The 25567-nt window shown below is 42.9% G+C and overlaps 2 protein-coding genes across 7 annotated transcripts in view; one reads left to right on the plus strand and one right to left on the minus strand.

Moving 5' to 3' along the window:
- The window catches only part of C8H1orf112 (chromosome 8 C1orf112 homolog), a 32021-nt gene extending 10814 nt beyond the window's left edge, over positions 1–21207 (minus strand). For 3 of the 4 annotated variants that reach the window (XM_037907292.2, XM_037907291.2, XM_037907290.2), the window contains exons 1-14: positions 21080–21207; positions 18740–18779; positions 17653–17741; positions 16219–16323; positions 15341–15481; positions 13992–14154; positions 13609–13693; positions 12898–13036; positions 12272–12352; positions 9422–9486; positions 4953–5101; positions 3770–3899; positions 2433–2619; positions 1405–1487 (exon numbers count right to left, since the gene is read on the minus strand). In XM_037907292.2, the coding sequence (XP_037763220.1) occupies positions 1405–1487; positions 2433–2619; positions 3770–3899; positions 4953–5101; positions 9422–9486; positions 12272–12352; positions 12898–13036; positions 13609–13693; positions 13992–14154; positions 15341–15481; positions 16219–16323; positions 17653–17741; positions 18740–18779; positions 21080–21178 (1556 nt within the window). In that variant the 5' untranslated portion in view covers positions 21179–21207. Of the gene's footprint in view, positions 1–1404; positions 1488–2432; positions 2620–3769; positions 3900–4952; positions 5102–9421; positions 9487–12271; positions 12353–12897; positions 13037–13608; positions 13694–13991; positions 14155–15340; positions 15482–16218; positions 16324–17652; positions 17742–18544; positions 18607–18739; positions 18780–21079 lie in introns of those variants that run through there. The other variant, XM_037907293.2, reaches the window with a different exon arrangement.
- On the plus strand, positions 21191–24867 carry METTL18 (methyltransferase like 18). 3 transcript variants are annotated; one of them, XM_043521348.1, is made up of 3 exons: positions 21267–21328; positions 21643–23335; positions 23446–24867. In XM_043521348.1, the coding sequence occupies exon 3, from the start codon at positions 23706–23708 to the stop codon at positions 24807–24809; it is 1104 nt and encodes a 367-aa protein (XP_043377283.1). In that variant the 5' UTR covers positions 21267–21328; positions 21643–23335; positions 23446–23705; the 3' UTR covers positions 24810–24867. The 3 variants fall into 3 exon arrangements, with proteins under 3 accessions (XP_037763227.1, XP_043377283.1, XP_043377284.1); XM_037907299.1 differs by lacking the exon at positions 21643–23335 and having other exon boundaries at positions 21191–21328; XM_043521349.1 differs by lacking the exon at positions 21643–23335 and having other exon boundaries at positions 21327–21377.
- Positions 24868–25567: the final 700 nt, after the last annotated feature.

A 25567-nucleotide genomic window follows, 5' to 3' on the forward strand; every position in this document is an offset into this window, starting at 1 on the left:
GCGTTAAAATGAATTCCAATTCAAGTAATTAAATTTGGGATTCATGGCTGTGACTGCGTTATATGCGAATTCACACTATATAGACGCGTGTTCTAGCGAGGGTCCGGTGAACGACCCACCTTTTGCAGATCAAAACACAGGACCACTATACACCAGTGTAGCATTGACCATGATTGCAATGTAAGATGAAGAAGAAAAAAGACATGTATACACAAGTGCATAGTATATGGATAATAAATGCACACTGTTGATGTTAATCAAATAAATAATAAATTAAAGTAAGTGTTGTAGAGTGAAGAGAACTTCTATAAAATGTGTAAGTTGATACAGATACACTGGACCATTGTAACAATGAAATTAATGTAAACATATGGGAATGAAAGTTACATGATTCCAGTGAAATATATTTAAGGTTGGTGAAAAATGTTATGTTAATATATTATTTGAGAAACTGTCTGTGATCTTGTCTTTAAACACTGATGCACAATGCATATGCACAAGGGGGCAAAGTTTTAAGTGGCAAGTGCATCCTTGCCATAGTGGCATATTGTGACTTGGGTGCTCAGCTGTACAACATTAACATCCTTTAGCTGGAGATTTTTTGGTATGGAATTTCCTAAGGCTGGGTTGTTTTTCAAAGAAAAAATACCCCTAAAAGCAGCAGCACCTCCACGTTACAGGATTTCAAAGCTCTGTTGACTTGCCAAAATTTGCCAATCCCACACGGAAATTCAATAGTTTGGCCAGATCCCACCAGAATGCTGTGTCTCACACTCTTTACAAAGACTGTAACAGAAAGCCCCTCTCCTGAGAGACTTAGCAGCTGCCGAGCTGAGGAGGTGCATTGCAAGAGCCCTCCCTCAAGTCTTTCTCATCCCTTTCCTTCAGCCTATCCATACACACAATACACACTTTTACTAGCTATGCAGACAAGCAGAGCTCCCCTTAGCTGCACACTTTACAAGGTTAGCAAAAAACTCTGTGCAAAATATAGTACATATGAACAAACTGATCTTCAAAGACTTTCAATGCAAACAAGTCAAAATAAAGCATCATGGAGCATTAAAGGCTCTCTCTCCTCAGAGATGGCCATTTCCATGGCACATTTAAACTTGCTACCCACAGTCCTCCACTCTAGAGCTGCTAGGAAAAAAATGGCAAGAAATCTTTTATAGAAGTACGTTTTCCCCTCATGTTGGAAAAACAGCTGAACCATTTCTGCTCATGTTTTCCAAAATAAGCTACATTTTTGAGTATAGACCAACCCGGGAACATGGCTGCTCTACAAGTGAAACTGTCTGAGAATTATGAGCCATTCAAACCATGCAGTTAGGAAGCAAACGTTCATGCAGCCTGAACCATACAGTGCATTGCTCCTTGCCCTACAATAACTGGGTACCTTACCGAGCCAGGAAGCACCATGAATCCATAGCCAGTAGAGAGGTGATCATACTAGAACCAAGGACTGCATCCAGCAGAGCATGCTCCTGAGGAAAGAATAGAGAAGGCACTTCTGAACAGATTGCAATTTTACTCTCTACTTTTAATCCACTTACTTGTGTGACACATAATTAGACTGACAAGGTGGGTGAGGTAATATCTTTTATTGGACCAACTTCTGTTGGTGGGAGAGACAAGTTTTCGAGCCACTCAGAGCTCTTCTTCAGGTCAAGCTTGTTTCTCTCACCAACAGAAGTTGATCTAATATAAGATATTACCTCACCCACCTTGTGTCTCTAATATCCTGGGACTGACATGGCTACAACTACACTGCAGATAGAATTAGACTTGTCAGTTTGTGCAGTTAAAATGTCTAGGAGCAAACTAGCTTTAATATCGCATGTTCAGTTATAAAGACAAGCAAGCAAACTAGGTTTATTTTTAACATGGGCCCAAAATCATTGGCCACGTGTGAAAATTTACAACAGCTGGTTGAAAATTTTCAAATTTCAAAAATTTTCAGTAAAAAATAGGGTCAAGTTTTTTGCTAGAATTTTTGACAAAAAAGGGGACACATTTTTCATGATAATTTTATCCTTTTTTGAAGGTGGAGAACGAAAAGACTTTCAGCCTCTGTTACAGTAGTTGTGACGTCCTATCCTCTAGGAGATAAAATCTGCAGCTGGAATTTCTCAGTCTTAGGGAGGTGATCACCTTCAGAACTTGTATTAAAAGAAAGTACTAAACAGCTTTTTTACAGAAGCTGCATTTTTGCGCTCCTTTTGTGGTTTTACAAACAGGTTTCTAATACAACTGAGGTCTCCAGCCATGTTTATATAGTTGTTTTTGGTAATGACATTTGCTGCATATCTGCAGTCGTACCTGCCTTGTATCTGCCTTCTGAAGTAAAGCGACACTTTTTGAAAAAGTTAAAATCCACCAGAAGGAAACAGCTGAAAAGGTGATCGTGAGTAAACCAAAAACCAACCTACCAGCTGAGGAAAGTGTGATGGGGGTGTGGATGCAATGAAGGCACACAAATGGACGCAAAGGTGGTGATACAGGGTGACAGGAACCTCAGCTTGTCCATTACCCATCACTCCCGGCAAACAAACAGGAAGAGAGAGCTCACCAGAGCACTGCTGGAAACCGAGAAAAAGGGCTGAGAACAAAGAGAGCCTGCAGAACAATGAAAGAGAGTGGGGTTACTGCTGTCCACACCTCACATCCCAAGAACAAACAGCTAGGGGAGCTCCTTCTTGTCTCCTGTTGGGAGCTGTGGCAATAACACAAATATTTTTACAGTAACAGATTTACAACTCTGATTAACTTTCTGTTTATAACTCAGGTGATTAGCAGAGGCTTTTGGGGCTGTAACAAGGTACACTGGCCCTTTACAATTAGAGGGGGCCAGGAGATCCTGTTCCAGGGACATTGGAATAAACAGAGGCCCTGGAAATGGCCTTGTAGCAAGAAGAAAGGAAGCGATCCTGAGGAATTAATAGTTGGTTAAGAAAAATCCAGTGACTGTCCCTTTAAGGGGCAGGACAAGAAGCCCTGTAGTATAGGATTGGGCAGGCTCCCCTCTCTCCTAACCGATCAGGGGGAAGATCTCTGAAGGAGCGCAGTATATATGTTCCTCTCACTCTCTCAGAACAGAGAGTGAGCTGACAGGGAGAAAGAAGACAGAGCCAGGAGACTGAGCTCCCACTAGGAAGGACAGAATCGGCGACTCCGTGAACAACAGTATGGGGTAGAATAAGAGCTCTGCATACAGTAAAAGAGAGGGAAGTGAGCATGAACTTTTGTGTTGCTGTAATTAACTTTATTCTGGGGACACTGAGAACTACTGTGAACTGCTTTCATCTATTCACACAACCCCAGGTGGTGGGTGGGGGCATCCTGAGAAAGAATGCGGGGAGATCCTAAAGGGACCCAGAGGGAGCACAGAGTCAGGGCACTGCTGAGGCACCTCTGGCCATGAGGGGGCGCTCAGTAAATGGCATGCCTGCTACAAGGAAATAAACAAACATGCTGACTTGAGGGAAAGTTGACCGATTTTGGAGATTAAAAAAAATTCAAACCCGAGGGCCCTCCACATTCTTGCATGAGCCCAAAGGCCATCCCTTCTCTCAACTGACCAGCGCATCTCTGCTTTGTACTGTGCATCCTTGAGGCATTACATCACATCCACCAGCACATCTGGCCAAGGATCAGACAGTGCGCCCTCAGAGCCTGCTAATGCTACTGATTTGCTAGCTTGAGGGGCCTCTTGTACCTGAACCCCCATGTCTGCCTGTGCAGCTTGAATGCTGTAGGCAAAAATTACCTGGGAACCTCTTCTGAGAACTGGCTTCCTGTGGTCCAGAGAGCCTGCACATCCTCAGGCTGAGAGGGCAGCTTGTCCATTATGGTAACCAGAAGATGACACTGCGGCAGATGCAACTCAGGAGGAAGATCTGCAGGGAATTTTTTTTTAAATATAAAATATATTTGCATTTGTAAGGCACATTTTTGATGGAACCAAAACTAAGCTAGGGCGAGTGATTAACAACAGAAGACTGAGTGAAAAGCACATTAATTGTTAATGAAGCTCAAAAGTCACTAAGAGATGGAGCTGGCTGGAAAATGGAGGGGAAGTAGAGTCCCAGAGAAAATTTCATGTTTTCAGCAAAAAATAACTAATCATAATATTTTATCCACAAAACAAAGAATTCTGATTCAGAAATGCTACTGTAGTGCCTCATGGGAGTTGTGGTTAGAGTGCCTCATGCTCCCATGCTCCTTTATGGCCCTGGCTCTGTGGTCAGACTACATTTCCCATGACGTACCATGAGAGTCGCATGGCCACAGTATGCATCAGGGAAGATGAAGGCTGGCTGGGGTAGCTCAGTATAGCACACAGAGGAGAACGGGAGCATGAGACACCTGAACTACAACTCCCACGATGCACTGTAGCAGCATTTCAGAGATATTTTATTTTCTGGTTGAAATATTTTGGGTTTGGCTGAAAACCAGGGGGGAAAAACATGCAATTTTTTGATGAAAAAATTTCCATAGAAGAGACACGGGGGGGAAGCTGTCAAAACCCCAATTTTTCCATCAAAAAACAGTTTTGGCAGAACATTTTCAGCCAGCCTACTTTTGCGTCGACTTTTGTGTCAGAAGGGCATCTTAGATTTGTTCAATATAACAAATCAGTGTTTTAATGCAATTTTCCCAGTGCACGCAGAATAACAGTCATAGAGTTAAAGAACCTTTTATGTTGTTTTATGAGCTGTGCAATGTTCACCCCACCTAGTGCTGCAATTGGCTGAAGATCCTTTAGTACCTGAAAGTATTACTTAGGATCCATTATTAAAACTACTCCACAGAAATAAGATACCAACATTATGACATATGCAGAACTTTGTATAGCGAGTGAAACACAAAAAGTCAAGTCACCTGGTTCTATTCCTAAGAGATGACACAACTGTACTATAAAACACAGGCAGTAATATTTTTAAACCTACCTAATTTTTCACTTAATACCTGCTCCAGAAAAGGCCTGAAGGGAAGAAGCTGGTGAATGAGAGGGTCCAGTGCCACCAGAAAAACCCTGGCTATTTCATCTTGATGGGCCTCTGAAATCACCGGAGCATACAGACTAGGAGGAAATTTGCTGCGGGGGGGGAAAGTACAGAGGTACTCACTAGCACTGCATTTCAAATAAGCATTAAGAGACAAAAATGTGAGTTACTATTGTGGAGTAACAGATCTACCAATACAAGCAAAGAGAAGCATACGTTTCATATCTAACAATAGGTTTCAGAGTAGCAGCCGTGTTAGTCTGTATTCGCAAAAAGAAAAGGAGTACTTGTGGCACCTTAGAGACTAATAAATTTATTTGAGCATTATGCTCAAATACATTTGTTAGTCTCTAAGGTGCCACAAGTACTCCTTTTCTTTATATCTAACAATGTATTTTAAAATGGTGAGCACGTCACTATATTCTGCCTTTAAACCAACTACTGAAGGCCTATATTTTATTAAACACAATAAGAAAAACTGTCCAATCTGCTTCTGCTGAAAAACAGTAAAAGTCCATACAAAGAGGAATTTACTCAATAGGTGCAAAAGTGACTACGAGTGGAAAACTTCAAAGGGAAACATTTAAAGATTCAATTTGTTCCAGATGATGAGAGTACCAACATACCAGCCTGCAGGTTAGTGATAACAGGTTAACGCCATTTCGCTTTGCAGGAAATGAAAACTTAGGAAGAATAAGTGAGACACAAAAAGTTAAAAAGAGATTGAGACCAAAAAAAAAGAGGAAACAGAGTGAGAGAAAGCAGCAGAGAGGGAGAGGGCATCAAGTGAAAACCTACTTGTCACATTCTGGGGTGCAATCCAGACCAGTGGAGGGTTCTGTCACCACCTGCCCTGCAAATTTGGGTGCCTCACAATGCTTCACTGCTGTAGCTCCCAACCTGGGCCGCTCACAAACAGCAGGCAGGTCACCCCTTCAGTATCTGTGTGTAGCTACAGTCATGGTCCAGCAACTCTGACGCCAGCAGCTTGTCAGCAAACACCAGCCACATACTGGCTTCCAGCAGCACTTGGTTACTACTTGCAGAGTGACCCCAACACACTCCCAGTCCTGGATTGTCCCCAAAATGTGTGTTCTGCACTGTCCAGCTTCTCCTGGGCAGTTCAGATATTATCCAACAGTTTGCTACTTTAACCGGATTTACCCAAACAGTTCAGTTTAAAGACAACACTGGATTAGGTTTGGTTAAAAAATAAAACAAGTTTATTAAACTACAAAGAGATAGATTTTAAGTGAGTACAAGTATAAGTATTAAAGTCAGAAATGGTTACAAGAGAAATACAGATAAAATGCTTTCTAGTAGCTAAAACTCAAACTAGCCTTGGTTCAAGGTAAAATCCTTATCCCAAACTCGCAGCAACAGGGCTGACTAAATTCTCAGGTCACGATGCCCTCACCAAATCAAAGGGCTGGTTCTTTTGTCTTCTTAGGTGAAAGAGAGAGCAAGAGAGAGAGACAGGGAGAGAAAGAAACATATCTCTGGGGTTTTTTTGCCCTTCACTTTTATAGTCCAGTCACCCTCTGAAATGCATTTTCCGGAGGGTTACGCCTAGATAAAGTTCCTTCCCACTATGAGGAGAGAGACATGGCATCTTCTGGTGAAAGAGGTTCCATGTTATTGCTTGCTAAAACACAGAGCAGGTCTACACTTAAATCACTGCACCAGTGCAGCTGCACCACTATAGTGCTTCGGTGAAGACGGCACTACGCTGACCGAAGAACTTCTCCTGTCGGCATAGTTAATCCACCTCCACAAAAGGCGGTATCTATGTCGACAGGAGAAGCCCTCCCATCGACCTAGCTCTGTCTACACTGGTGTATAACTAAATGCATCACTCTGGGGTGTGGATTTTTCACACCCCTGAGTGATGTAGTTATACCAATGTAAGTTCATAGTGCAGACCTGGCCGCAGATCAATCTGTTCCTGCCTCCCATTCACTGCCAAATGGCCACTTGATGGATGATTTGCCAATCAACTTTGATGACACCAGGCTAGAGGCGTTAGCTTGTCCGTTGTATCTAAGGAACAGGTTACCTCCTTCCCAGATTTGTCTGGTAAAAACACTTCAGCTTATGTTCATTACTTTACATATTATGCTGCTACAAACATTTCACCATGATCTTTTGTACAAAGATTATTACAGTAGTGCATAGAGTGTGAATACAGAGGTGCATTCGGTCACCCTACTAGTCTAAGAACAGGTCTATACTACAGACCTGTATCGGGATAACTATGTCTCTCAGAGGTGCGAAAAATCTACACCCTGAGCAACAGTTATACCGATCTAACCCACCATGTAGACAGCACTATGTTGATGGGAGAACTTCTCCTGTCAACATAGCTACTGCTTCTCGGGGAGGTGGATTAACTACACCAACAGGAGAAGCTGTCCTGTCAGCGAAGGAGTATCTTCACTTCAGTATTGCAGCTGCACCAATGCAGTGTTTTAAGTGTAGTCCTGCCTAAGAGGTAAGCCTAAAGTGTTTTGGGGTGGGTTTGTTTTTTTTTAAAGTTATGAATTTCTGCATCCCCCAGGACAGAAAGAAGAGGTTTAACTGGCATCTCCCTGAGTGTTTTTTGGTTTTTTTTTATAATGGTAGGTGTTAAATTTTATTTCCACTTTGAAATTGGCATGGGCATGGCAGTTTTCAGCGTTTCGGTTAAAACTTTTATGTATAAAAAGTAAGAGTTACAAAGACATGTTTTTCAAAACTAGAATGGCATAAAGGTGTAAGTAGTATAGGAAGGACTTCAGGGCTATTCTACACAGGGCTATCTACCAGCATAATTATATCAGTATAATTCCCCACGTGGACACTCTTACTCCCCCACTCCACGTCTATCTGCTCTGATTAGATTGTAAGCTCTTCTGGGTGGGATCTGTCTACTACTCGGTGTTTGTACAGTGCCTAGCACGATGGGGCCCCATTCTCGGCTGGTCCTTAGGCACCACCATACTAAACATGATTAATAACTATAGTGGTATAATTGTACCAGTAAATTTCCCCATGCAGACAAGCCCTTAGACACTACAAAGATGAGCGTTATAGAAACAGATTACAAAGAGACTATGTAAAAATGGCACCTTCTTACTCAATAGATCTGCTCAGTTTTTAACACTTAACTCCTGTAAACGCTGCCAAGTCAGCACATGCAGAAGAGAGAGCGCATCATCAACAAAAAGGATTAACTAAGAATGTGATATTGCAATGAAATGTGAACAATAGTCCATCTGCACCCAACTCACTGAAGGATCTGGGCTTAAATTCCAAGTGCAGCATCAAAATGTGCCCTCAATTACACCTACATTATGCCATTTTCCTCATTGCCGGGGCAAACTGAGTAAGTATCCTATCTCTGAGAAAAATGACAAACAATTGAAAGTCCATGATACTATGTATTGTCTAGAGAGAAGCAGCAAAGAGTGTTTCAGCAAGGACTAACCAGCCTGGTATCTTCCCTTTTTTCAAGTTTACAGTATAATACTAAGGCCATGTTCTTTACTGAAGTTCTATTTTCAATTCCTCATTAAATTTGTTAAAAAAAAAAAAAAAAACAACAACCCTGCTCAGGCTGAATATTTCCATGATCAATCGTAGTGAAAGAACTATTTTACAAAATAACTGTTGCTGAGGTGCATAAAACGTTGTTTATGTTTTCACCAGAATGCAACTAGAATAAACTAACTGTCCCACCACACACGTACTTTCAATTAAAAGGAGAAAGAGCGTGTCCCATTGTTAAGTGAATATGTAATAAACTCTGTCACAGCGCAAGCACCAAGCAGTGCAGAACTATGGTTATTGTGGGACAATAATTATTTCCCAGCCTTTGTGGGCTTTAATTTAACCTTAATAGTGCATTAAATTTCTTTTGCACTTAACTTTTTTTAAAACAAAATGTTGCCTCGTTATTTCATTGCAGAGGCCCTGTGGAGTGAGTAACTACAAGAAAAACAGTTGTTAAGGGCTCGATCCTCTAAAGGGCTCCATCTGCACAGTAAGGTCTACCCAGGTAGATCCACTGATAGGATCTAGTAGAAGAAAATGCAACAGAATGAGGAGTTTGGTAACATGGCACTGATTCACTTTCTGGCAGCGTTTGGAGGATAGGTTAAAATGACTAGTAGCTACACAAACAGATCACACTAAAGCACCCAAAAGAAGTTTCCCAGGAGGAAATAAAATTTCTCTGACCTCCATACACCAAAGAAATTCTATACACAAATGCTGTTCTACATATAACAAATCAGAGAGTGCCTGCTGCAATCTTTTATTTTTGCAAGTCTTGTAATGTTTGGAGCTGCTGTAACTACGACAGACACTTTGAGAGCTGATACAGAGATGTCCCAGCAGTGGAATCAAAGAGCTATTTTTTGTGGTTCACTTACCTATATATCTGAAGATACAGCTGGTGTAATCGACAGCAGGAATCAGAGAGGAAAGGAATAAATTCCTGCAAAAGCCACCAATTTTGAATGGTATTTTCAAAATGAAATAACGATTAAATATATTTTTCTTCTGCTTACTTGAACGTATTTGTGAAATGCTTAATTATGAAGTCTAATTTTTAAAAGTTGTAGCCTGCTGTGATGCTCACTGCAAAAGAAATGCAAAATGCACAACACATGACAAATTATCAAGTAAAATTATCATATGTTTCTCCTCTTTAGGAAGCTAAATTAATAAGATAAGGGTTTTCTTAAACTTCATTTACAGGAGCAATAACCACAGTCAATCACAAACAAACAAAAATGCACTCTTCACATACACCTCTACCCTGATATAACGCGACCCGATATAACACGGGTTCACATACAACGTGGTAAAGCAGCCCCCACCCCACCCCCAGGGTCTGGGAGGCAGGAGCTGTGGGGGGCACTTTTGGGGACCCCGCAGGCCCAGAGTGGCCCGGGTATTTAGCAGGGGGCTGGGAGCAGCCCGCTCCGCTTCTCTCACCCTGGCCCCAGCCGCGTCACTTGGGGGAGGAGGCTTGGGGGAAGGGATCCCCCCCGGCACTCACCAGCAGCAGCGGAAGCAGAGCAACGTGGCCCCAGCCCGCTCCACTCCACCAGCTCCCAGCTGTGGCGCTCCGCTTCCCGCCACCGGTGAGTGCGGAGGGCATCCCTTCCCCAACCTCACTGCACTCACCGGCTGTGGGAAATGGAGCGCCATGACTGGGAGCTGGTGGAGTGGAGCGGGCTGGGGCCACGTTGCTCTGCTTCCCGCCGCTGCCGGTGAGTGCCTGTCGGGGGCAGCGGTGTGGATAGGGGTCAGGACAGTCAGGGGACAGGGGGCTTAAGTAGGGGGTGGAGTCCTGGGGGTGATTAGGGACGAGGGGGGGGTCCTCTGGAGGGGGTGGTCCGGGGACAAGGAGCAGGGGGGCCAAAGCAAGTTCAATATAACGCGGTTTCACATATAACGTGGTAAGATTTTTTGGCTCCCGCGAACCGCGTTATATCAGGGTAGAGGTGTATTTTAAAGACTATTGATTCTATCCCACGCATAAACAAAAAGATAACGGACATTAACACAACAGACAAGGTGATTATATACCTCATTATCTACTCTGCATTTGTTATTGCTATTTGGTGTGTTACTTAAATAAGTACCAAGAGGTTAAAATAAGACTATCAGAAGAAAGAGGTGGGGGGAGAAGGAAAGGACAGAGAGAAAGAGTAGGAAAGAGGAACGTGGTTTTCTGTAGTTATCCCTAGGTAGGTGACAGGAGCTTGCAGAAAATCCCAGGAGAAAGAGTCCAGCCAGATTATTTATTTTTAGATCTCCTCCTCACATTTGTTTTAAGAGGGAGCTTAAGGTCTTTTTTAAGGGCAATCAAACACCAGAACTCACACCTTCAGAGACAGCCTTACACCTTTTTCTGTGTAACAATTTTTCTCCACCCATCTCCATATGTAACTGATTCCTGTTCAGCACTATTACACTGCTGCACAAAACTAGCCAGAGGATTTATGGGGAGGGTTAGAGGAAGGGGATTTTCTTGGTTACATCCCAAACTTAACTAATCTATTTTATAAAAAGATGTTGGACAGTGACTGAGATCTTCAGGTATCGCCCCACCTCCAGCCACCTGCTGCAGAAATGGAATCCAACTATTTGTACTGGTGATACGGATAGTTGCCAACATCTAGACAAATGTTGCAAAGGGCAGTTGTTCAAGTAAGTTGGGGGTCTGGAGATCACTAGGCCCGAAAGCCACTGGTGAACCTGTTTCTCTCTTGCACCCTCATTTGGTAAGTGTGTGAGTTAATAACCCAATTTTGTAGACATGGAAACTTTGGCACAAAGCCAAAGAGTCAGAGACAGGACTTGAATGAAGGAATCCTTTATTCTCAGTCCTATACTTAATCCACTAGAACAGTGGTTTTCAACCTTTTTTCATTTGCAGACCCCTAAAAAATCTTGGATGGAGGCATGGACCCCCTTTGGAAATCTTATACATACTCTGTGGACTCCCTGGGTCTGCGGGCAACAGGCTGAAAACCACTGCACCAGACCATACTGCCTTTCATGCTATCAAATTCATCCTCCTAGTGGCAAAAGATCATATTGGCTTCTCAGCAGGAACAAGTTCAAATTAAGGCAGTATGCTAGTAGGAAGCTGTTAGTGGACCCTGTAAAATCAGCAACCTCCTCGGTGGAGCTACCTTCCCCGGCTGAAAACTAATCTGAGGCCCACTGAAAAAAGTTGAGGGTCCTGTGGACAAATGCTAGCCCTGGGATGCTGGAAGTGGGACCATGAATATGTTGTGAACATTAGGGATAAATGAGCAACAAGCTTACACCCCTCGCAACTGTTTGTCTGTTTACATTTTCAAGGCAATGTTGGTTCAGTGCCAACTGTGAGGGATAAGCACCCCCTACTGACTCATCAATGTCACTGCCTGCTGCATCTCGCTGCTCCCATCCAGGTACAGTACTGACCCTGCTTAGCGTGTGAAATCTGATGGAGTCAGAGAGCACGGTGTTCAGCTGGAAGAATACAGCAAGGCAGCTATTTAGCAGAAGATAGGCAGAAGTAGTGAACAGTATTAGGTATCCAAATTGTATTACATGTGAGATAATAAATCACAAGCAGGTAAGTATGGGTGTTAATTATGCCATCCAGATACCACAGTCGTAAGTATGGTGTAGCAACACAAAATACTTGATCAGTGTGTCTATTTGCATAATACAGAGTTAGTTTTATACTCATGTAGGACCCATATAATAAATCGTACCTTGATGTAGTGAACAAGGGAATTAGCAAAGAATCTACACAGTTTAACTGTCTTCTGGAACAACTTGTAGTCAGTGCTCTCCTATCAAAAAGGAAAGCAGCAATAAAAACACCATGGACAGACTAAGAAGATAGCAAAGAAAGCAACATTGCAAGATACACTGCTATCAGGGCTAGAAACTTTACCTTGTTTGTTAAAGGAAGCTTGGATTCCACACAAAAACAGCAGAAATTGGGGAAAACCCCTAAGAATATGTGATATCTCTGTAATCTCAAAACAATTTTTCACAGGAATCTTCAAAGTTTAACTGTTGTCTTTTTAATTGACCTAGTGAAAGCAGCAGCATGTGAAATGAATGAGATTCCTGAAGAGTACTGGAGATGGGGAGGGAGGGAGAATAGTCTTTGTATCTACCCAAAGTATCCTGGATGCTAAACAGGGCTATTAGACTCCTTTTCAATGTGGTTTTCTAGAGAACCTTGTAAGCAATGTGAAGTACCTAGGGTGTAAAATTAATCTATTTTTTAGCCAATAACACTGCATAGCAAACACATCTATCTTTGCAGTGCTTCCTAACCCAACTCTTTCTCAAGCCCAAAAGTAGTTTTGTGGGATTGTTCATTCACCTGTGTCCCAGACAGCTTCATCTGCTCAGCCAGCTGCAAACAGGAATGGAACGAAAAGAGGGTGTCCTTGCACAGGCCACTGAGGATGTCCTTGTGTTTCAAATGGCTCTGTAGCAGGGAATGGTGCTTGAGGCTTTGCCTAACAAAGCCAGACAGGAACAGGATCAGATGTTTAATTGTCAGAAACAAATCAAGTGACAACAGGTCATAATAAGCACTATTCCACAGACCCTACTCTACTCTGTCTAGGCTCCTACATTGCACCCATCACCATTGTATCTGAGTGCACTAATGCAGCAGTGTCCTGACAAATGCCAAGGAACTCAGAGACAGAACCACTCTAGCCCCATTGTGACTATTTATTGAAGCACAGAAGGGATACAGGATGCGTCAAATCGGTGACAGAATCTAATCAAACATTGTCGGTGGAATTCCAATTCAGACCCTTGGGGAACATTTAAATCATAATATTGTATTTAGAATTTATTTCCTTAACACAATATAAAAAAGATCAAAGAGTGTTTCACTTTCTAAGGCAAGGCTCATAACTTTTTCAACTGAGAATGCATTACTAGTTGAACTTCAGTGGGAATCAGGGCCCTACCTCCCATAGGCACTTTTGAAAAGCCTAGCTTTAAACAAGTTATAAAACAGTGGCTCTAAAATACACTTGGGATACACAACAGCAACATTCAAAGTATTAAAACATACTTGATTATGAACTTCCATGTGTTGGCATGAAGGGCATGGTCCATGTTGGAAATGACAGAGCAGATCTCCAGCACAGTATGGATCACTGCAGAGGAAACAGTAAGTAAGAGCAAACAAACACTGAGTTTAAATAGACCTGTATATTCAATGCCTGAAAAAAAACAAACACAGCTGCCACATCACTGCATTTGCAAAACCACTTCCAGTTTTTGAAAACTGACTAATTATCAAGTGCCGAAAGCCCTCAACTCCCACTGAAGGCAACAGGAATTGAGGGTGCTCAACATCTAGCAGGAAGTGCTCTGCATCTTGGGGGATCAGGCCCACTGTCTGTAGAAAACAGGGGGCTGGGCAGGATAAAGAAACATCTTTCATATACACACCTGACACCATATCTACAATACTGTCCTCAGCAGAAGCAGATTCCATAGAGATCATATCAAGCAGCTCCATAAGCTGCTTTTGAAGAGAATAGGTCTCTTTAAACAGAGATTGGAGGAGGTCAGAAATCAAGTGCAGGCACCCACTGTACAGTGACTCGCTGTCCTGTAGGAAACGTGGGATTAGGGAGAGTTAGAAAATGTCTGAGAATAAAGATCTGATGTTGCTCCTGCTAAAATCAATGGGAATTTTGTTACAAATGTCAATGGGCGCAGAATCAAGGCATACAAACATCTACTTCAACTCACACAACCAGCAAGAGCTGTAGATTTTAAATAGCCACCTGTGGTTACTATGCATGAAATACAAAATCCCACTCACTTAGGGCCTGATCGAAAGACCAGTGAATCAGCAAGAATCTTTCTAGTGATTTAACTGAACTTTGGATCAGACCCTTGATGCATGACTCTAAAAATCAGATTTTTACCAAAATCTAGCACCATACTTCATGACAAACATAGTTGTATCCCAAAAGTTTCCCAGTACTTTAAAGTGTTTCTTAATAATAAATTGCCTACTGGAGGAGAAGTCCTTAGGCAAAGGTCTCACTGTGTAATTTGGCTCTATAAGTATTTAACGTTTCTAATAAGCAAGGAAGACAAGCTCAAAAGTGAAACTGATGCCAGTAGGATGGATAACAAATTACTATGTCTTATGATACTGGCACTGCTTACAGCAGGAAAGGTTTCAAGTACAACAATCAGTTTTCTTCCACATGCAGGTGCTGCAAAATGCGATGCCAACATGTTTTTATACATAATGCAAAGTATTTAATCCCAATCACAAGTCTGCCTTGAAATTTGCACTGAATCATAGAGTTAATATTAACACATCCATAATCACTTACAGCTCTGCAAATCCACTGAAGACAATGGGCTTACATGGGTGTCAGAGGGCCTAATTAGCTAAACAAGTTATTGGGCACAATACAGGAGTAACCGGGTGAAGTGTAATGGCCTGTGGTATACAGATCAGACTAGATAATCTAATGATCCCGTCTCATCTTAAACTGTAGGAATTTCATCAGAAGAACCTTTATTACTGGTAACAATGCACAAGATGGAAATAACTGAGCTTGGCTTTCAGAGGTCAGGCTGAGTTTGCAGGGCTGGCAGTTGGAAAAGCCATCTTTATACTTGTAAACTGAGCACATTTGAACCAATATTGAGGCAACAAATATGGAAAGCCACAAAAGTTACTTTTCAAAGCAGAATCACACCTCAAAGGATTTTTTAAATGATCTATAACTAGATCTAGAATCTTTTTTTCTCCTATTAATCCAGAGACCTACCTTGCAGTGCATAAATGTGTTTTTGATTACATAAAGAACGGAAGAGGGAAGGGTACGGATACTCTCTAGAGGCACAGGCTCCTGCAGGGTACAGATATGTCGCACACAACCCGTCAGAGTTTCCAGCAGCTGCACCATAGTCTGCAAGTGAGATCATCATCACTGAAGGCACAATCTATAACAATACACTGCAGCAGTTAATTCAAAAAGCAAAATTATAAAGAATCTCTTCCGTTTTGCATTTGGCTAAACTGTTCTCTGTCTTTTAGGACATTAGCAAATGGAAAAGTATTAGGAAGCCAGAAAGATGAAGGAAGCTCTGTAAAAAAAAAAAAAAGCATTTTCAGACCACAGCTTTTCTGTGATGTCATACTCTCTTTATGTGAGAGTCATGTTTGTACAGGGAAGGGATGGGAAGAGGCGGGGCAGGGCCGGGGCCTCATGGAAGGGGTGGAATGGGGGCGGGGCCGGGCAGCCTGGGGGGCTGGTCAGTGGTGCCGCCCTCAGGCCAATGTACTAGTCCTCATGTGGCCCTCGTGGTCATTTGAGTTTGAGACCCCCTGATACAGAGTCAATAACAGATAAACATGAAACCTCACAATGCAACAGGATGAAAATCAAGACTAACGGTGCTGAGGGCTGAAGGTCTAAGGCCCCAATCCTGCAAGTATTTATACACATGCTGAACTACCCTTTATCAACGGAAATATATGGACATTGCCTGACATATTCAAACTAGCTGCACTATGACAAATCCAGAACTGAATTTTACATTCAGTTGTTACTGGCACAAACACTTCACAAATCTCTCCACAGTTTTGGTAAAAAACATATAATCACCTAACCACTCCTCTTACAGCCCATTTCAATAGACTTACCTGTAAAACATTCCTCACTGCTTTGCATAATTCTATGTTCTGGCTGGTTAGTCCTTTGGCTTGACAGGATAATTCATACAACAAATCATCAAATAATTGTATTGCCTGTCAGAATAAAGCAAATTAAAATAAAACTGATATTAATTGACTCCAACATATAGCCAGTATAAAACAAGGGCACCCATCGTACATCCACTTTCATCTTTGGTATGGAGGTGTGGAATGCAGAGACTTATGCTTCATAGCCTAGCTGTCTGAAGCAAGAAGTACTGCATGCCAGAACCTGCAGTTTCCATAGGTCGCACTTCTATTTAAGATGAGGGCAGATATCATGTGTTCTGTTATTACACAGAAATGAGTCACTCTATAGTTAAAAAGAGCTTCCCATTTAACCTCCAACCCCAACTTTAACCAATATTAACATTACTACCAATTTTATATACTACATCATACCCTAGAACAGACTTTTCTTAAGTTTGGTTCAAATCAATCATTTTGGAGATACAGAGTTTTGTTTTGTTTTAAAGGCAGTTTATTATTCTGAAAAGGTTAACTCTTTCAATTCGTAATATAGGAGGTTTGGAGGTCATGTCTTTTTGAAGATTTGTTTTTCTTTTGTTTGGTCTTGATGCTTTAGAGTTGTTAGTTGTGGGATTAGAAAGATATAAGCAGCTCTTTCCAAGCATATACAGAATGTTGCATTGCGGATGTGGTGAAATTACACAGGTTTAGGATATGCACATTATGAACCAGTTTCTTTCTATGCTCTGAAAACCTGTTGAGGATGATTAATATTGGGGTAGGAACCGACCAGAAGCTCTTACAGACTTCCGATTGTCTACAAGCAGGGGTTCTAGGGAATTAAACTTCTACAGACAATGGGAGCTAGGCAACCCCTATTGTAGTTTCTTCTATTTCATTTAAAATGTGACTATTTAATTTAAGAATTTCAGTATAGCTATAATAAATAGGGAGTATTTCATGTTGTCAGGATTGACCATATCCTAACTTGGCCTTACAGGTTATTTGCTACAAATACTTTAGTCTTGGGCCTTGCAATTTATTTAGCCAAAGAAGCACCCTAAAGTTCTAATAATAAATAAATAATCATAATCATAATAATGTAATTCTGCATTTGCTTATCATCTGTTTTCATAGGTCAAATTTTCTCAAAATAGGCTTTTAAAATTCACTTTATTATTGACTACATCATGCATAACATCATTGGCCCACTCCTCCTGACATTGAAACTAACAATAAAAATCACAGAAGCAGGACTCAGGATATAAAATCATGAGACCGTTTTAGAGTGAAAGGGAATGTATTTCAAACATTAGCTTGATTTCAGAACAAGAATTCTATCAAACTACTACAGACCTTGTAGTAACCAGGTTTCTAGTATTGTATTGATTCACATTACGGAAGACATCATACCTTGGGTAACACTTTTGAGAAAAAGGTTTGCTCTAATTCTGAAAGGTTGATATGAGGCAGAAACATTTCAGTCAGGATCCTCAGCACACCTGTGAAGCAAAATATTTATAGTAAAGAAGAACACCAAAATGATCAAAAAAATACCACTACTGAAGTCCCACTATAATAAAAATACTTGCAACTGCACAAGTATTCTTTCTGACAGTACAAGGGGATAGCAACCCTAACAAATAAATTGATAGCCGGAGAGGGTTAGGAGGGAAGGAAGGAATTCCACTCCACCCCCATAGCAACGCACATTTGGAGAGGTGCATGAATGTAGGGATCTTTACCTTCCCAGGAAGCAACAATATGATATACAGCACTATATCCTATAGATAGGATACCAGGCCACATTGACTAGTAATTTGAATCAATATGACAACCCCTATATATAAGCTTACTGTAGGCCAAAATCTAAGCATGGACAACACCTATTGAAGCTAATGGAAGTTGCACTTGAAAATGTGTCCCTGTATATACATCCTCTTCCAGTTCCCCCTCTCTTGGGTGATCCTAACACCTGCACTTTTAAAAAGAACACCTGAGGCACTCGAGCAAACTTTTAAAAAATGGTTTTCAGAGCTTCCTTAAACTGTCACCTACTGTCTGCATTTCTTTCCCCCATTCTTTACCAGAATATTTATAATACATGTGATTGCCTTTCTAATTAACCTGCAAATACCCTCTTACCACAATCTGGTTTTCGTGAGCTTAGAACCACTTCCATGTTGATGACAAATTATGATACCAGTGTACAAATGAGACAGAAAGTGAAAAGATTCTATTTTAAACAAATACCCTAGCAATTATCAATGGCCCAAAAGGGAAAACAAGATCTTCATACACTCACATGCATCTATTTCTCTTTTTGTTTTTAAGTTGTTCAGAATGTCTGTGATTCTTGAAGGTTGTCTTACAAAACCAAGGAAGATTATGTTATAGAAGTATTTGTAATTAACACAGGAGCTACGGTACAATAATTGTAATACAAAATGATTTATAGGGAAGAGGCACTGTAACACCAAATAAACTTCTTATAACTTACGAATACGCTCAGTCCAGTCGTCAGAATTTTGATACATAGAGTAAAAATGTTAAAGAAAAGAAACCCAAATATGTACTGAAGTACAGACTAATCCCACTATGGAAGTTGCTATGACTCCAGTTCTGCAAACACTTAAAAGGATGTGGTAAATCAATGGCACTGTTTCCATAGTAGCATCCATCATGAGCTTAAATGCTTGCAGGATTAGGACCAATATAAATACAACTATATACACACAGATACCTATTCAAAGTGAATTTGAAGAAAAAAAAAAAAAGGTACTTAACTACTTTAATCAAACACAAAAATGAACAGAATTTTGTTTATAATTTTGAATTATTCCTACTTTCCAATGCATTCCAGTAACACCACTCTCTATCCTACTTTTAATCAGATTGTCTACATAAAAGATAGTATGCAGTGTAGTTGTAGTCGTGTAATGTTTCCAGGATATTAGAGAGACAAGGTGGGTGAGGTAATATCTTTATTGGACCAACTGCTGTTGGAGAGAGACAAGCTTTTGAGCCACAGGTTCTTCAGGTCTGGAAAAGGACTCCCAGCAGCAAAAACACCCTATCGCCCCTGTGGGTGAACACTTTTCATGCATCCGATGAAGTGAGCTATAGCTCACAAAAGCTTATGCTCAAATAAATTTGTTAGTCTCTAAGGTGCCACAAGTACTCCTTTTCTTTTTGTGAATACAGACTAACACGGCTGCTACTCCGAAACTTTTCACAAAGTGATCACTCTGTCTGACTTATGTCCTCATCCTCAAAAGAATCCTGCACAATGCTTTCAAAAAGAGGAGCCTGGGAGCTTAAATTCATTTCTCTGCTAGATGCTAAAAACCATGGACCGAAGAGACTGTGGATTTACGGTTTATTACAACAATCTGCAACCTATAAACCCCCTCCTTCGTCCTATAATTGAGGAGGAGTAAACAAGCCACTCTACCTTGAATGGTCCCTTACAATATGTGCTAACTACTTATGCTAAACAATCTGTTCCACTTTGGTTTTTTGCTGTGAGGCTGGCAGTTCCCTTCCCAGACCTGAAGAACAGCTCTGTGGGGCTCAAAAGCTTGTCTCTGTCATCAACAGAAGTTGGTCCAATAAAAGATATTACCTCACCCACCTCGTCTCTCTACACAGAAGATTAACATTCAATAATTTTAAATAACTAAAAGTTGGTACTCATAAGTTTTTTTTACTCCTCTTTTATAATTCACTGTCAGAATTAGAATCTTCTTTTCACTGCAGTTTTTCTTTTACATCTTTATTCTTGTAAAATATGTTATTTTAAGAGGATTATTATAATTCAGGGTTGCTAAATTTCAAATTTACCCTTTTGGAATACTGAATTATTTTTACATTGGATTTTCACTTTACTGCACTGCTGTTACATTTGCTAACCAGGCCCACATGTTCTTTATTTTCAGAACTCTGTGATACTCTGTTATTTTTATTTTGGTAAGTTCATCTTTAGAAAAGTTAAACTGAAAAGCCATGACCCTGAAAGCCGCTCTGCGAGGGAGGTCCTGCACTCATCCAGAGCCCTGAAGAGGCTTAACAGTATGAGGGGTCAGTGGGATAAGTGTGCAAAAACTAAACACAATACACTGCAATGGAAGTAGGGACAAAATAAGAGAAACCAAGTGACAAGTGGTAGCTAAGGTTGGAGAACAGGGTAAGAAAGGCTATGGGCTGTACACAGTAATGGGTGTCTGGTAGTCAGAAACCAACAGTGCTGGGCAATGGAGACCCTACATAAACCCATCAACCCTATGACTGCCCTAATGCCGCCCAACAATTACCCCACATCAGCTCTCATCAGTGCACAGACACTCACCCTATCCCTGCCGCCAACACTGGCAACTCTGCCCCTGTGCCATCCCATCAGCACCTGACACCAGTTCCTTTCCTGTCACAGCAATACCCCACAGTGACACCCCACAGCACCCTGGCCCCAGCCCCACCCCAGTGACATCCCGCAGCACCTCAGCCCCACCCCCATCCTAGTGGCACCCCACAGAGCCTCAGCCCCGTGACACCCCCCAGCCACATCCCTGCCCCAGTGACACCCCGCAGCGCCCCATCCTCGTACCACTGACACCCCACATAGCCCCCAGCCACATCCCTGCCCCAGTGACACCCTGCAGCGCCCCATTCCCACCCCAGTGACACCCCACCGCAACTCAGCGCCACCCTTGCCCCAGTGAGACCCTACAGCGCCCCAGCCCTGCCCCGGTGACACCCCGCAGGGCCCCAGCCCCGCCCTATAGCGCCCCAGTGACACCCCGCAGCCCCTCGCCGCCCCCGCCTGGGCCCCGCGGAAGGATATGAGCAGGCGGGGCAGGACGCAGGGCAGCTCCCGGCGGCAGAGCGCCCCGTCCCAGCCCCCCAGCTCCCGCAGCAGCAGCTCGGGGTCCGCCGGGGACATGGCCCACACCGGCTCCGTCCCGCCGCGGGAGACACGCCGCGCCTCGCCCTCTCCCAGCAGCCCCCGCGGCAGGCGCCGCGCTGTGTGGGGCGGGGCAGAGCGCGCGGCGGCGTGAGGCGGCCGGGCCTGGCACAGGGGCGGGAAGGGCCGGTAGGTATCCGTGCGCGCTAGGGCTGCGGCGGGGGGTCCCCGGGGCAGGGTGAGTGACCCCCAGCCAGGGCCAAGGGGGGGTCCCCGGGGCAGGGTGAGTGACCCCCCGCTCCCCGCAGCCAGCCAGCAAGGGGGGGTCCCCGGGGACAGGTTTGTTCTGGGGAAGCAGCAGACCGAGCACGGGAGTGGGCACCAGGGGACGTGGCCTCTATTCCCAGCTTTGCCGTTGGCCTGTTGAGTGTCTTCGGGCAAGTCACTCCCCTGCTCTCTGTGCCTCTTTCCCCTCTCGTCCTCTGTCTGTCTGGTCTCTTTAGCGATTGCAGAGTCTTCAGGACAAACGGTCTCTTGCTGTACGTGTGCAGAGCCCGGCACGGTGGGGCCCTGATCGTAGACGCCAGAGGCTACTGTAGCACAGACAGTAGTGTGAGAAGAACAGCGGCCGAGGCCTCCTGCAAACATTTATACACGTGCTAAACTCTACTCACAAGATTGCGGGACTCCATTAAAGATAAGAACCTCCCAAAGCAATGGGGCTGCTCACATGAGTAAAAAGAAAAGGAGGACTTGTGGCACCTTAGAGACTCCTTTTCTTTTTACGGATACAGACTAACGCGGCTGCTACTCTGAAACCTCACAGGAGTAAGGTTAAGTAGGGGTGGAGTGTGTGCAGAATTAGTGCAACTGCAGGCGGTGCTAGTGGAGAACTGGAGTAGTGCTAGTCTGTGTGGTTGGATCTAGTTTTCAGACTAGAGGGATGTGAATATGAGCCATAATATTATTTAGATCTTAGAATTTTTATTCAAATTAGAAATTGTCTCATTTCTGGCACAGTTTCCGACTGATGGTGTCACTTTTATTGTTAAAGTCAGGACAAAGCCAAACCTATAATACCAAGTGAGAATCAGATGCCCTGAAAAAGAACAGGACAAACCCTGGCATAGTAGTTCAAAATAGAGCAAGTAGAATGCAGAGCAGTAATCTTTTAATTTACAGGCAAGAATGAGACCACAGTCTGAAATTTGGAACAATCACATTTTCTTGTCAGACAATCAAATTTGAAATTTTAGTTTCCTGTAGGCAAGCAATTTATATCTTGAACTTGTTGGTGTACTTTGCAGGGAGGAAGGCTGTGACTAAAGCACAAGATTAAATTATTCAGGAGACCAGAGTTTACTCAACTCTGCCATTCACTTCCTGTGTTACCTTTCACAAATCCCTTAATTGTCTTTTGTTTTCTCCTCTGTGAAATGGGAATAGTAATAATTGCTTAACTCAAAGGGATGTTACAGGGTGGCATTAGATAATATTTGTAACTTATGTTGTCCTTAGGACAGAGGTGAAAGTAAGCCAGTATGGCCCGGTACGGTGTACCAGCAAGAGCCGGTGCACCGTACTGGGACAGCCCGGCTTCCCCAGGGGGCAATTTAAAGGGCCTGGGGCTCCCAGCAGTGGCTGGAGCCCCGGGCCCTTTAAATTGCCTCCAGAGCCCTGCTGCTGGAGCCCTGGGGTAGCAGCTGCGGGGCTCTGGCGGCTATTTAAAGGGACTGGGGCGCCCCTGCTTCTACCGTTCTGGCCCTTTAAATAGCCGCCGGAGCCCCACCGCTGCTACTCCAGGGCTCCGGGGGCTATTAAAAGGACTGGGATGGTAGAAGTAGGGGAGCCGCAGGCCCTTTAAATAGCCCCCAGAGCCCTGGGGTAGCGGGGGCTCCAGGAGCTATTTAAAGGGCCGGGGGTCCAGCTGCCTCTGCCGCCCCGGTCCTTTAAATAGCCGCTGGAGCCCCGCCACTTCCCCAGGGCTCCGACGGCTAATTAAAGGCCCTGGGCAGTAGAAGCAGTGGAGCCCTGGGCCCTTTAAATAGCCCTGGGAGCCCTGGGCTGCTGCTGCTACCCCGGTGGGGGAGGGGACGAGGAAAAGGGGGGGCACTTACCTTACAGGGTGGGCTGGGGCTGGCGCTGACCCCCTCAGCCCCGCCCCTTCTGGGGGCCAGAGCTGGCCCCAGCGTACCGGTAAGTCACTCGACTTACTTTCACCCCTGCCTTTGGATAGGTACAAGTGCAAAGTATTTATCTTTCAATTTATTGAAATGTGATATTTGACATATATTCTCTTTTTATAGAATTCAACAGATGAATATGCAGAGAAGGTGGACATTATACCTGCAAAGTAGAGGCTTTCATAGTGATGAATAATGTAAAGATCTTTGCAGACAGTTTTTACTTACAGCAGAGCAGCCTTATAGCCAGCGAGCAAGTTCTTATCTGCACAAGCCATAGAAGAAAAATCATATTTATATTAACAGTTTCATTGGCTGAGTGTCTGCCCTATTGTAACTTTGGATATAAGCTGTGATTTATTTTTTTCGTACTTCATAGGAAAATGGCTTTTCAGTTTAACTTCTCTATTGAAGAGAAAGCAGAAAATGAACTCAAGACTCTTGGTGATACAGCCTTGCAGCTGGAATCTGCACAGGCTTCTTTGAATCCAGGGGGATCTACAGAAAAGAGCAAAGAAATTTCATTAGTAGAAAATGTTGTGCACAAGGAGTCGCTGTGTGCACATGAGGCAACACCCAAAACTGCAGCTCCATTAGCAAAATGTAGCCCCAATAAAAGCCAGGTCCAGGTGCTGCCAAAGAAACAAGCCCACTTTAAAGTTGCCAAAGAGCATAAGATTCCTGAAGATTTCAGCAAAGTGTTAGAAAATAAAGTTATGGAAGCTGTACAGGGCCTATACTATGTAAGTATTTCCGTGGTGGAAATGACCCTTTCAAATGACTCCCATGAAGAAGACATAGTGTCTAAAAGTATTTCTTCTCACTCTGATCTTATCACAGGCATCTATGAAGGGGGGCTGAAAATATGGGAATGCACTTTTGATCTCATGGATTATTTGTCAGAGGCTGAAATGCAGTTTATCAACAAGACAGTCTTGGATCTTGGTTGTGGGGCTGGGCTGCTGGGAATAGTTGCATTAAAGAGAAAAGCTAAAGAAGTCCACTTTCAGGACTATAACCACACTGTGATTGATGAAATAACCTTGCCTAATGTGGTGGCTAACTGTACTGATGGTGGTGGTGATGGCAGAATTAGTGAACCTCCTTCAAAGAAGCACAAGAAAGCAAACTTCGTACCAGCTCTCATGTCTAAATGCAGATTTTTTTCTGGAGAATGGGCTGAGTTTAGCCAACTCATGTTAAGTGGCAACAAACCCTTTTCAAAGTATGACCTTATTCTCACGTCAGAGACCATCTACAATCCTGACAACTACAGTGCTTTGCATGATACGATTTCTAAACTATTGGTTAAAAATGGCCGTGTGTATTTGGCTAGCAAAGCACATTATTTTGGGGTGGGAGGCGGTGTGCATATCTTTGAGAAATTCATTGAAGAGAGGAATGTGTTCAGGACTAGAACTGTCAAAGTTATCGATGAAGGACTGACGCGGTACATTATTGAAATGGCCTTTAAGATTTCCAGTTAATCCACTCATTCCCCATTGTGCCTGTTAAATATCTTAATAAAGATGTGATTTATAGCCAGATGTCCCTCTGCCTTTTTATCTGTTGAGTTGTTCTGAAATGTCTTATAGGTCAAGTTGCTTTTTCCTTCTTTGTGAGAGTGGGAGAAAAAGGTGAAGAATTCATTTTCACTATATAATTGTATATATTTGCTTTTTTCATATGAGTTATTATAAGTGTTGTCAAAAGGTGCCAAATTGACAAGGCGAGGCACTCTTAAATTCTCTGTCTTAAAACAGATATAACAGAGAAAGCAGCTGTACAACTTTCTTCATCCATCTACCTCCTCTCTTCTCTACAGGGACCACCTCTACAGGTAAGGGAACTCAGCTTCCATTCCAATTCAGTTCTTGGCCTGTCTGCTGAGGCTGCCCAACAAGGGTGTTGGTTAATACTCTGTGGTTGTGGCAGTAACACTGGTTCACTAAAGACTGGACTGAAACCAATTAATTGAACATAGGCCACTGAAGGGTCATCAGATGGTAATTACTAGAAATCAACCCTCACCAGGGCTTGATTTAAAACTTGTAAATATCCTACGCAAACTACAGACTTGCATCCTACCTACTTAAAAGTCTCTAGTTTTCACATTCTGTCCTAAGCTGTAGTGTAATATTGTGCAGTGTAAAATTGAATCAACTAAATACGTCAGAGGTGCCTGTATTCAGTGGTGGATTAAGCATTTCCTGTGTAATTTAACCACACAATTTGAATCTAAAGG

The sequence above is a fragment of the Chelonia mydas genome, chromosome 8, assembly GCF_015237465.2.
Source record: "Chelonia mydas isolate rCheMyd1 chromosome 8, rCheMyd1.pri.v2, whole genome shotgun sequence".
NCBI lineage: Eukaryota > Metazoa > Chordata > Testudines > Cheloniidae > Chelonia > Chelonia mydas.

What these genes read in the sequence shown, in the direction of transcription:
- METTL18 (XM_037907299.1), top strand. Translation starts at nt 23,706, where the DNA reads ATGGCTTTTCAGTTTAACTTCTCTATTGAAGAGAAAGCAGAAAATGAA.